This window comes from Jatropha curcas, chromosome 3 (assembly GCF_041381405.1).
Source record: "Jatropha curcas cultivar XTBG-Jc1 chromosome 3, XTBG_Jcur_1.0, whole genome shotgun sequence".
Classification (NCBI taxonomy): Eukaryota; Viridiplantae; Streptophyta; class Magnoliopsida; order Malpighiales; family Euphorbiaceae; genus Jatropha; species Jatropha curcas.
Window position 1 is genome coordinate 20,044,798 of NC_143153.1, and position 13,130 is coordinate 20,057,927.

Consider the following 13,130-nt stretch of genomic DNA (forward strand, 5'->3'; position numbering starts at 1 on the left):
GTTGATCGAGCACCAAATCGGGTCCAAATCTTCAACTCGAAGAGTTCTTAGATTAAAGGTAATGAAATTACTTTTTTATTTTGATTTGCGATATGTGGTGTTCATGCTCGAGCTGGAAATGGTACTCTGATAAAATTCTCCTGATAATAGCAACTTTATATTTTGAACCTCTATTGATCTAACCACTCTATGATATTACTATTTTTAAGTTCACACTAAGAAGATTAATATATTAATTAATACATTTTTTACTCAGTTTTTCCTTTTTCTGAAAGAGACTTAAATAATATTATACGTTACACAATAATGGTAGCATTCACTATTCAAGATAGTTTGATCTAGTGGTTGAAGCACATTAAATCTTACACTTCTCCATCTTTTATATTTTTATAAAAAGTGAAAAAATTAATCTAATTGATAATTAGCATAGGTCTTGATATTACAAGAAAAAAAAAAAAAAACTCACGTGCAATATTTTTTATAAATCTTCATTGCATTTTTTTTTAATTGTTTTTACAGCTAAAAAAGATTTCATGCATGTTTGTTCCAGAGTCCAAAAATGGTTGAACTTGGCCGATGATGATCTTTGATTTTCCCCTGGCAGAATTATTGTGTCTAAACGTCATGTCACTAGAAATATGTACTGCCAAGAGGATTAATTAGGATATGATGATACCATTCCTGCTCAAGCAGAGTGCTGTATTTGTTTATTATTTTATTTATTACAATAAAGTGATAAAATTTTCATATGTTATCACATAATTCAAAATTTGGCTTGCTTATTAGAAAAATAAGATTTGATTTGGTTCATAAATAAATCAATAGACCGGATTTAAACAAGTCTTATCCACAAATAAAAATATCATCCGAAATATAGAAAAAAAAAAAAAGAATTAATTTTGAAAAAAAAAAAGATAAATAAAATAGCCAACCAGGGCGGCTGGGTGCATTTTTGCTGATTTCCAGTCTTGTTTTGCCTTTATTCATGCGATTAGAGGTTCATTTCAATTCTGAGTTTTGTCTGTCATATACCATTGGAAAGTTTTAGATGTCTAAGTTTTAATCTAACTTGAATCACCAAAATATTCAATCTGTAGCTTAGTATATCATCAAAATAATGAAGAAAAGTCACTTTTTCAGTGTTTTTAGTATGCTGTGAGTTTGTGCTCATGGTTCTGGACCCATTTCAATCTTGATTTTAGCTCTACTTCTGCCTAATTTTCAGTGGTAAAAACTTTATGTTAAAGTTATTTTTACAGGAAAAGTTATAGCCAAAAGAGTGAGCAAATGTCGTTTTTGTTTGCTAAGGTAACAAAAATTATCATTTTTAAATTAGCACAATCAAACATATTTTTCTTGTTTAAAATCATAAAATTATATTAAAAAATAAAATAAAATTCTCAAACAAATAGAAAAAGGGAAAAGTTCGTTGGAGGAGAGGTCTCAACTCTTTTTCTAAATAAACCACCAGACTCTCTCCAACACAAGATTAACCTTGATGTTTATAGCAAAATTTAATGAATATCATTGTACAACTTGTGTAATATACTTACTATCGCCATTCTATACAAGTTATGCCTGAAAGCCATTTTGCAAACAAAATAAAATAAAATAAAATAAAATAAAATATGATACAAGGGACTCTACCCTTACTAGATATAATGAACTTGAAACATTACATGGCTTCATGAAATAATGTCAGCTTGTCATGAATCCCTTATCTTTATTTTTCTACAATCAACATCCAGGAAACATCCTTTACTGCTCAAGTAAATAGCCTCAGGCGTGTTGTTATAGGTTCCCGGCACAACGGACAACTTGAAATGGTTACACCGCAATCCCTGCATGTCTTCAGTACAAAGTTTGAAAGAACAAAATCATAATACTAATTAGAGAAAGATCAGTGCATATTGTATCAAAAAGTAGTGTAAAGCTATGTATCACTTTTGTCACAATTGCCATTATAAGGAACAAAGGCCAAATAAGATCACATTGTTTCGTGAAGAAAATTCTATTGTCAGTCGCTTATGAAATAATTTCCACAACTTTGGTCAACTTTTCATACTCAAGGAAGGAGAGAAAGACAGATTCCCAATATGTGATCCAGATTCCGATTTCATTGATTCAGTATAACTACATATTTCTGTTGAAAGTTTGGCATAACTCTTTGTAATGATTCCAAGAGAATGAGTTTACACATCAAAGTATCCGTGTATTGCCGAGGCTATGGTATGAAATTGCATTTGACTAATTCAATCCAATGCATTTTCAGATTGATACATGAATGAAGTATCATTTAAGAGCACGTACCGTATGACCGCATCCAAAGGCCAGGTCTTTTGGGTTTGTCAAGCAAATAGGGCACACCTTCAATAACAGAACTAGTTATCTCAAAACTCCGGATAATTTCAATATGGAACCAAAGTAGAGGATTTAGGGGAAAGAATAATACTGGTTGTTCTACTGGAGCTTTTGATTCAGCTGCTTCAAAATTTTTTGTGATTGGGATTGACTTAACTGCATTATCATGATCAATCACTTCCCGAGGAGGCGGAAGTGGCCTTGTACGAGGAAGGTGCCTTGACTCTGGACCACCACTTCCTGATTCTCCACTGCACGAGTAAAATGGTTTAATGTTCATACTCTCTGAATTGATAAAATATTAGATATTAAGTGGAAAATGCAGCCTCTGATTTACTTCAGATAATGAAGCCTTTGAGTAGCTCTGTACTGGAATGGAATTTCCATAAGCGCCGCAAGTGCAAAAGCTGTTTCTTTCTTTGATGCTTCAGTGTTCTCAGACATGATTTTTGTGAAGTTGACAAACTGAAGTGGAACAAATAAAGTTATCAGAATTTGTGAAATTGATTTTATTTAATAATGGAAAACAATCCATTTTCAAATATCAGAATTAGAGACTGCTTTACAAAGGATGCCTTATTAGAAACTAATTATTTAAAATGCTACTTTCAAATGTATTGGATATAACCATGATGCAAAAATATTCATGTCCAGACACTTTTTATTTCAATCCACTCAATCTCAACAAATGTCATTCCAATCAGAATTATTAGAGGCCCTTTCTCCTGTCATATTTCCCTAATCAATGTGGATGTCAATGTTTACAAAATAAAAATAATAATAGTAACTACGTCAATTGTAATCTACATTCTTAAGCTCATCCCACTAAGGAGTGCATCACATTCCTACCAGGCCAGTCTGGGGTTGATTAATGAACTGCCTGTTCAACCCCAGAACCAACTTGGGCCAGGCAGGTCGCACGCCTGTTAACAGCTCTGATCCAGACTCAATAATACAGCCAGTTTGTTACTACTAAATTCAAGAATAAAATGATAATTTCAAATTTGGAAAGTAATATAAAGATTTTTAGATCTTTTATCTTTTGTGTTCTTTTTCTTTTACTTTTTTCTTAATTTTTAATTATATTTTGAATCTAGTTATGCACAAAAGTTATGGAATGTTGTCTGAAATACCTGGAAGTTATCAAATGCACGTTGAGGAATGTTATCATCAAATTGTTGCATCGCATCCCATGGTCCATCCCCAACTCCAACCAAAATAATTGAGAGAGGATATTGGCTGTTTAATAAATTTCAAGGAATCAAGACAGCAAGAAAAAGAGAAAATCACAATTATACTTTGAGATTATGAATGACATTTTTTTTACCTGGCAGCAACAATGGAGTTCACAGTTGCTTGCTCCTGTGGACTGTAACTCCCAGGTGGAACATCAGGACTCCTAGTAACCTATAAAATATTGAATAATTCAGCAACCATCAAATAGATGAAGCTGAAATGAGTTTGACCAACAAGAGGAATTTAAGGACCTGGCCATCTGCAATGATGACAAGGACATGATATTGTCCATTGCAGTTCTCCACAATGTCAATTGCTGCATCAATAATGGGGGCAAAAGAAGTTGGACCTACAGATATGGATATGTGAAATTCTCATTATCAATTCTCTGCACTAATTGAGGTCTTTTACGGAAAGCTCAAGTTGGCAGGTAACAGTATATGACTAACACGCACTTGCCACTTGTCATGCATATAAAAGAATCCACTGCAACATATATAATCTCAGTTCTAAAGTTCCCACAAAAAGATTATTGTAAGAATTATGGATCAGATCAATAACCATTCAACTTACTGAATTAAGAAAGTGATTGTGTAAGAAATTATGTTGCAAAACACAGGGCCAAAGATTCAAAAGAAAACGAAATGGAAAATAAAAATTGATAATGTATCTAGCTCAAACATTATTCTTAATATAAATGAGGTGTTAAGAAATTATGAATTTTTGGTTCTTCAAAGAATGGAATTGTCAGGATTTCTTTGCTCATCCACACCTTTGGTTCAAATTTTTTCAAAACATGAATCTGAACAGGCCCTTGAACCGTGGGTTCTGGTTTCACCGCAGTTTTGGCATGATCCTAGTGTTAAATGTATTTTTTCTTTCAAAAAAAAATTAATTGGAATTCAATTCCAATGCCATACGTATTCCACCCCAACCCCCCCCCCCCCCCAAAAAAAAAAAAAGGAATTAAAAAAATATTTATCAATTTTATTTCCAATAATTTTTAAAATACTCATACAAGGGAAAATATCATCAACTTCGCAAATAAATAGAAATAATCAAATTAATTTCAAGTAAATAGTAATTCTAAACTTTATAAATTTGATTCACTAAATAAACTGTTACTAAAATTTGATAAGAAAAAAAAAATATTAACATTACAAATTAAAAAAAATATATATAAATATTCAATTAAAAATAGATTGTAATTGCTAAGTTTACAAATTTCAATTAATTCATTAAATATAGAAAATTACATTTTTTTTTAATTTGGGCTTGAATTTAAATTAAAAATAAAGTGGTTGAGCATTAAAACAAATAGCCTTGAATTCAGCCAAAGCCTAAAATTAGTTAAAAACTTTTTTTGCACATGTACTGAACTAAAACACTGGTTCCAAGCCAGTTCCATTTTTTTCTCTCTGCAGCAACATGAACCATAATCGGCTAGTGAACAGCTGGTTCTGGTTGAATTTTCAAAACCACTGGTTCTAGACCGGTTTCCACCAAAATCTAGTTTGGTTTCAGTTCAAACCAAACCAATGGCCATGCCCATCCACACCTATCTTTAAAGCGAACTCCAACATTTTTCTGCAAACATTATAACAATGTATATGTGCAGATTTCTTCCATGATCTCATTCAAGAGTACATGCATACATGCACTTCTCATATTCAAGGAATTATTCATCCCCAATTATTGATACGTACAAAGTCACATCTAAACGGACTAAAAGTAGAAGAATCAACAATATGAAAAGATAAGATAATCTCCTCAGCCTATAAATTTTCAGGAAAAAAAAGAATGCAAGTCACATTTTGGAAATAAATAAAAAAGGCAGGAGAAGATTGTCAAGAACCTGACAACTTTAGGTGTGGAACAATCTCTCTATATCGGCTAAGAGCTTCCTCGAAACCATGGCATGGACGATGATCAGGATAAAAGCTGAATACATATTTATCATGTGTTGATGCTACCAAATATGGAAAGAATAATAAAGTCAGATAATCAATTCAGGAAAATTCACTACAAATATTAAAAAAAAAAAAATTGAAGCTATAAGTTGTTGCTAACCATCTCCAAATCCAAAACATGGTATCAAATTATCTTCGTCGAAGGGTGACAAAGTCCGACCAATGATAGAGATCGCTTGTTCATAAGGGTTTAGAGTGCTGCCAATAGCATGGAGGCTTCTCCGGTGAAAAGAATGCCTGCCTATAATTAATGGAATGAAAATTTTTGTTGTACTTATCAATTGCAAAAATACATAAAATTACAAACTATTTTCATCTTATACAGAAAGAAGAATCACCTGTCCAGTCATTACTCTTTGTGAAGTCAATACCAAGTATTAAATTTGATGATTCAAGACCAGCATCTCTTAGTGCAGAAATAACCTGGTGATACATCAAATATGTTCTTATTGAGTACCTTCCATTAGTTGTAGATAATATCATAATAATTGTGCAAAGTAAGACTACATCCATATTGACATGACTGGAACAAATGAAATTTGCAAATACCACCTGCCATCAGTTGAAATGTCCACCTTTCATCAGAGTTGTTTTTAATATATATATTTTTTTTTTCATGCTTTTGTAGGCTAGTGAAAAATATGTTATTAGCATAGTGAATATAATGCAATCAAAGAAATGTTGCATTATCAAATAATATAGCAACTTTTGAACAGTGATATGCACTAAGGGAAGATAGCATAAACTGGGAAATGATGTGACCATAGTATAACAAGGGTGAGTTATTGCCACAGCTTAGAAAATGAGAGAAAATTATTATGTTGATATGGAGATCTTATCAAAACTGAAATCATCTAAATTGACCATTATCTCTTCCTCAAGGCATCCATCTAAAGTGAAATCAATGCAGATATTATTGATTTTAAAAAATCATTATGTTGACATGAGATGAACATGGTGGCGGTTTGTGATAAATTGCAGAAGTGAATAAGGTAATAATTTCATGATCAAATCACATAAAATCACAAGAATTTGATTTTCTAGATTTTCTATAGTGATATTATAGATGCAGAAAGCTTATAGAGCGGGAAGAGTGAATTGGTTTTGATGATAACTTCTGGCAAAGGGTTTCATTTTTCAACAATTAATTATGAGGGTAAGGTTGGTAGCACAGTTGTATCTTATGGGTTGTGGCAATACAATCATCCATATAACAAATATAGGATAACTTTTTACATATAAGAAAAAATATTAGCACATTGGGGATATTTGTGAATTATAAAAATGAAAATGATATGGCAAGATCACGTACTAAACTGGAACACCGAGTCATGACTCATACGACGTTTTAGATGATGGGGTCATCTAGTCTACAATGTTGAAAATTGAGAATTTTCTTAGATAACTTTTAATTAATCTGCTTAGATACTTTTTGACTATACTTTTGGAGAGAAATTTGTATTTTATATTTTCTGTTGCGAGTTTGCTGTTACAAAAAGTCTACTAGTGTTAGGTAAAAGTATGGGTTTAGCTTGTGTAGTCAACTAAGCATAGGTTAGTTATGGGCTGAAGAGAAATATGGTGAACGTAAGGCTACAATCTGTTTTTTGTACTTTATAACTTGTAGTTAACTCTATAAGCCTCAAGTAATCAATGAAATATAGCTATTTGAAGGTTCAAATTACAGAACCAGTTTTGTTTGTGCTGAGTTTGTGAAGGTCCAGTTACAGAAACAGCTGTATGCATATCTGTGTGAGTTTCTTCAAAGCTATATTTCAACATACAATAGATGGGATTCTGGTGCAACAAACCCACAAGTTTTTTTAATCGAGCTTCTACAGAAACATAATATTAGGTTTCCATGAAAGATCTAAATGCATAGAATATACAACCACTTCATTAGATGCTTGGTGAAAAGAAGACACATCAGTTAGGTGATATATTTACTAAAAGCATCCAGTTGGAGACATTTTTAGTAAGTTGGAAACAATTGGTTATCAATCCCAACTTGAGGAAAGTCATGAGAAATGAAAGTCTAGGGCTGCAAATTTAGAACATAAAAGCCCACCCCAAGACATTCAAGGGCTTCTGCAAGTACAGACTTGCATGTTTTTTAATCTAGAATGTTCAATGTAAAACTAAATGCATTAGCTTTAGAAAATGTTATTGTAAAAATACACATAATACTATGCACAGTAAAATGACCGCAGTGCCAACCAGATCACCATATACTGTGATTCTTTGCCCTGCCATCTGGCCACCCAAGGAGAAAAATAAAACTCTTGCTTCTTAAATACTTAAGAAAAGATGCAGGTTGACATCAACAGTAACTGTTATGGGTCACCCTATGGGTTCATAAACAATAATTGACATATTTCCTCAAGAATAATTGCCAACATTATTATAAAGCCATATCACTCCAAAGTCCTTAAGGACAACAATCCAACCATAATATTCTTTCCAGATTATTCATATATAGCAATGAGAACTTTGAAAGTCCAGCATCCCAAAACAATTTGCCACTGCCTTTATAGAGACTGGCTATACCAAGAGCTTCTGCCCTGTATCATCATTCTGAACTCCCTCTTTCCTTCTCCACAAACCAATCACACTATTTATTAAACATCCAAGTAGCTTCACATAATATAACATTACACAAAATCTATGGTAGTCAAATTTTGAAATAAATTACTTAAAATATCCAAGAATTTTGCAAAACAAGCCCGTATAAATTTTGATAAAGACGTTAGCATAACATCATTGGTAATGAATTGAAGGATTATCCCTTCTATGGGGTGAGAAAACTGATTCTGTAAATATTTTCATAAGACATTTCCAGCTTTTAATTCACTGATAAGGAATTTGGGAGGAAAAGAGAGTTAAATCTTTTTAACCTTATTCTAGATACAAGCACTAGATACCAAATTATTCTCAAATAAGAAAAAGGGGAAAAAGCCCTAAATAGAATTTCAAAATTAATAATCCCAGGGTTGAATAAGAATTTTACGAATGAATGAATAAGCTTCTATGTTAAAAATGTAAAACTTTTTGTCCCTCTTCTCTTATCTGAGTCTGTCAAACCTTCTCCTAGCTAATCTGATTCCTCATTTTTTTTTTTTTTTTTTTTTCTGGTTCCTACTTCAACTTACTGGTGAAAAGCAATGAAGCTACCTCATCACTGTAAAATCTAATGTTAATAAGATGCAAAGTATAGGGCTAGTTACACTAAAGGCATCTGTATTACATTCTTGCTTTGAAGAAATCTCAATAGGATAGCAATACCAAGTAATACTAATTGGAAAGCTCCGAAACAAGCTAAGCAAATGGAATATATTCAAATTTTATTGGGCCAGCCAAGATCTCCAATGAAAACCATAATTATTCGAATTTGTCACCAAAACAATAAGACCGAAGGAACTCACAAATCAATAACCATCAGACTAAAATAGAAAATCAGAATTTACAATTCTAATATTTAAAAAAAAAAAAAAAAAAAAAAGGACTGACAACCGGTTTTTTTGTTTATTTCTATTTATAAGCTGTTTCACATTGTCATTTTTCAGTTCTCTCAAATTACTTTCCAGTTTCACTGTTGCTCCAGTCATGTTGTGCTACTTGTTCTTGACAGAAACTACTGTGCCAGCAAGTTTCTTAACAAATAGCTTGTTCTCTTTTCTTAACAAAAGAGAAAAAAAAAGGCTCTGTATGTAAGGATCATATATAATAATACCTGGTCTAGGGAGTTGAAATTGTCAGCTATGTATGTTGATTGCTGTCTATGCTGATTTTGCTGTATATGCCGATTTTGCTGTATATGCTGATTTTGCTGTATATACTGATAGTGCTGCTGATAATTATAATCCACTGGACTTCCCGTATAAGAAGTGGGTTGTGAAATATCATCATGAGAATCATCAAAACTTGAATCTGAATTCCCCATACTTTTAAGAAATTCTACACGATAAAAAAATGTATTCTAGTTAGTTTCTGCAGCATCTTAACTTCATCTAATGCCATTACGTTACAAAATAACATTGTCAGCAGGAATTCCTACTGCAATAAGCACAGATTGTGATATAAGCACATACTAAAACCAAAATTAGCATGGTACACAAAATTAATAGTCCCTCCATTCCATATTAAGTGTCCATTTAGAGAATTACACTAGGATTAAAGAAATGATGTGAAATCATTAATACGGCTAATATTTTACTAAAATGTTCTTCTGAAAAAAGATAAAAAATTAATTGCATTAACTCATGGCAATAAGGGTATATTTGGAAATAGTTGTATAATGTTATTTTGATTTCATCAAAGGGCATTTAGGTTGGAATTTTTTTTTCTTTTTTTCCTAAATAGACACTTAATATGGAATGGAAGGAATACTTATATAATTGATTTCATGAAAAAAAATTATTATTATTATTAATTAATGAAATAGGGTGAGCTTGGAATTGATCCCCAAAAAACTGTACAATTTCTCGACAAGATAGTGCTCCAACTGGATTTTGTTCGCTGCTAATCCTCCATTTGAGACCAAAAGGTTTAGATAAAAATTTTTCTATACACTAATGCTACCTTCCATAATGGAAAGTAACGTGATGTAATAAAATTAAATATACATTTTAATGTAAATTTATACTAGAGATGCATTTGATTACGCTACATGAAATTCCATTGGCTTATCAGGCATAGTCTAAAATTCAACTAAAAATTGGAACCAATTTTCAGACGCTATGCACCCAGAACAGCTTTTGAATGGAAATTTAATTTCCCCAGCTGCAAGCTGCTTTCTTTTCTTCGTCCTAAGTTGTTAGATTTCATACAAAATATAATAGTAGCAGAAAACAGAGGAAAGAGAGAAGAAAATAGAAATAAATAAACTGTCCCTTAAGAAACCAAACTTTACATCAGATACACTTAAATTTCAGAAAGATACAGAGAAGACAAACTAAATCCATGTGTTTCTCCTCAAATATTCACCAACAACACCATCTATACTATAAACGAAAACTCCAAGAACAAAAACCTATCGAAGTCCTAAAATCTACATGGTAAACAATTTCAGAAATAGAGAGTGAGACCAGAAATAAAGACAGAAAGCATATACCTGTATACAGAATCTTCAGAGAGAAATGGCAAAGCTGGATCCTTTGAGGATTATACAGCTTTTATGGTCGTCTTTTTGTCTTTTAAAAAAGACTTTGGCAAGAAATGCAAATAAACCAAGGGCGGAAAAAAAGTCTTTATTAATCGGGGTGGACGAAAATGGTCAAACTTATCAAACCGAATCGAACTCGGATTCGAATATATTTAAACTGATTGAGTTTGAAAAGCCAAACTTGGAAAATGCATAAAGTCACTTTAATTACGTTTGACAGAAACTAATAAAGTCTTTATAAAGTCACTTTAATTGACCGATGGATGTTTGAGTTGGATTTCCATTGCGTGCACATTTAAATTTCTAACTTTTGCACTATTTCGCTTTTGTTTATCGTTTTATGTTTACTGTTGTGCAAGTTCGGTAACATTCTCATATTTTGAGGGTTATGCACAAAAATAAGAGATTGATGGTGTTATTTTTATAGTATTTTTAATATAGTTTTAATTATTTTATTTAGTTTTTATTTTATTTTTATGTATATTTTTATGTAAAGTTTCCTTGAATTATAATTCACTTGATCTTAAAGGAAGTTATAGTTTTGACACAGAAAAGAACAAAATAAAGCAAAACACTCGGGCCCATGCTGCTAATCAAGTGCTATTTTGAATTGAGAATACCAGCTAGTCCCTATCACTTACATGAGCCCGCCTAAGATACTTTCTTGATGTACAAATCAAGTTCTAATCCTATTTAGGCGCATGGAAGAATCATAATTGAGAAGAAATTCAAAGTCTAAACAGTTTCCTATTTCCAAAAAGATTTCTCAAACAGTTTCCTATTTCCAAAAAGATTTCTCACTTAATGAGGACTTTATTTCCTAAACGAAGTCGGATTTTTTCTCAGAAAGTCTATATAAAGAAAGAACCCATTCATTGTAGAAGAAATCTCCAGTTTTGATAATTTTTGTTCTATTGTTTTTCTCTCTCTCTCCAAGACTTCAAGTGTTCAAGATTTATGCCAAGATTCAAGGAAGCCATCCAGAATTAATTGTTGACTAGTCTCTAAACTCTTAATCTCGTTTTATTCTTTCATTATTCCGATTGATTATGGAATTTTTATCAAGTATTATTGAGTTTTATTTAATTACTATGTCGAACTAAACTCTCATACTAATGATTTGATGTAGCTTAATTTATTTTCCAATTTATAATATTAGATTTGTTTTTCTTTGTTCAAAGTATAATTTATTATTAAACTTAATGCTTTCAGGCAGAGTTTCTCACCTGGATTGATTTAATTCATTAATCATTATCGAGAGAAGTGTCTTTGATATGAAAACAAGGTAATAAATTACATGAGAATAACAACTTGATGCAGAAGCTATATGGTTTAACTCATGAGGGGTTTTCTTAAGTTAATGACCTTAGGTTATAAATTCACAAAACAAACCATAAAACTTAATGATTTAATTCATGTTTGATTGCACTATTGGAAGATAAGTGATTACACCGGGTTAAAATAGCTAACAATACATCGGGAGAGCTTGTTAGTGATTTTAGGATTGTTTTCCCTACTTGAACAATGAAAATTGATTAACAAACTAATAAAATAAATTGGAAAAAATTAAGTGAAGTCAAAATCCCTAGTAGCTTTAAATCCTTGATTCTTTAATAAAAAAATTGTCTTGCTTGATTTCTTTTTATTATCTTTATTTGTCGAATTTAGTTTCTTAAAAATAATTTTCCTAAGTCGTCGTTTAAATAATAATAGGTTAACATAATTTTGTAACTTGGTATACAATCCTTATGGATACGATACTCTTCTCATTCTATATTACTTGTTGCGATTTCATACACTTACGAAAACCACTGTTAAGGTTTTGGCTCCATTGCCGGGGATTGGCGTTACTAATATCAATACTAATTACCCTATTATTAATTTAGACATTCATTTTTATTTTTATTTAATTTTTTTAGAAGATTTTTTTTCAGGTGTTTATGCAAAGAAGATCAGGTAGGACTGAACCCTTGATCTTTTGATCTAGAAATCGAAAAGACTTATCGTAGGAACAACGCTACTAGAAGAGCACGTGAGAGTAAACCAGAACAGCAAGCAAACATGGACGATGAAGTTAACCCTCAGGACAGACTTCAACCTCATGTACGCATCTTGCGAGATTACACAACACCTTCTCTCAATGGAACAACTTCGAGTATCACTAGATTTAGGGTGGAAGCTAACAATTTTGAAATTAAACCTACAATTATCCAAATGCTTTTCACCTCAATTCAATATGGAGGTTTACCTAGTAAAGATCCTAATGCCCATATCACAAATTTCTTAGAGATTTGCGATACTTTTAAACAAAATGGAGTTTCTGAGGATGCCATAAAATTAAGACTCTTTCCTTTCACTCTTAGGGACAAAGCACGATCCTGGTTACAATCATGCCCTGCTGG

The 13,130-nt window shown here is 31.8% G+C and overlaps 1 protein-coding gene across 1 annotated transcript; it reads right to left on the bottom strand.

Moving 5' to 3' along the window:
• Positions 1 to 1,477: 1,477 nt before the first annotated feature.
• On the bottom strand, positions 1,478 to 10,817 carry RGLG3 (Copine (Calcium-dependent phospholipid-binding protein) family). Its single transcript, XM_012224419.4, has 12 exons — positions 10,678 to 10,817; positions 9,298 to 9,521; positions 5,906 to 5,990; positions 5,668 to 5,808; positions 5,453 to 5,566; positions 3,849 to 3,946; positions 3,689 to 3,768; positions 3,495 to 3,600; positions 2,699 to 2,826; positions 2,453 to 2,612; positions 2,311 to 2,367; positions 1,478 to 1,849 (listed from the first exon to the last, which is right to left on the bottom strand). The coding sequence occupies exons 2-12, from the start codon at positions 9,505 to 9,507 to the stop codon at positions 1,766 to 1,768; spliced, it is 1,263 nt and encodes a 420-aa protein (XP_012079809.1). The 5' UTR covers positions 9,508 to 9,521; positions 10,678 to 10,817; the 3' UTR covers positions 1,478 to 1,765.
• Between the last annotated feature and the right edge of the window lie 2,313 nt (positions 10,818 to 13,130).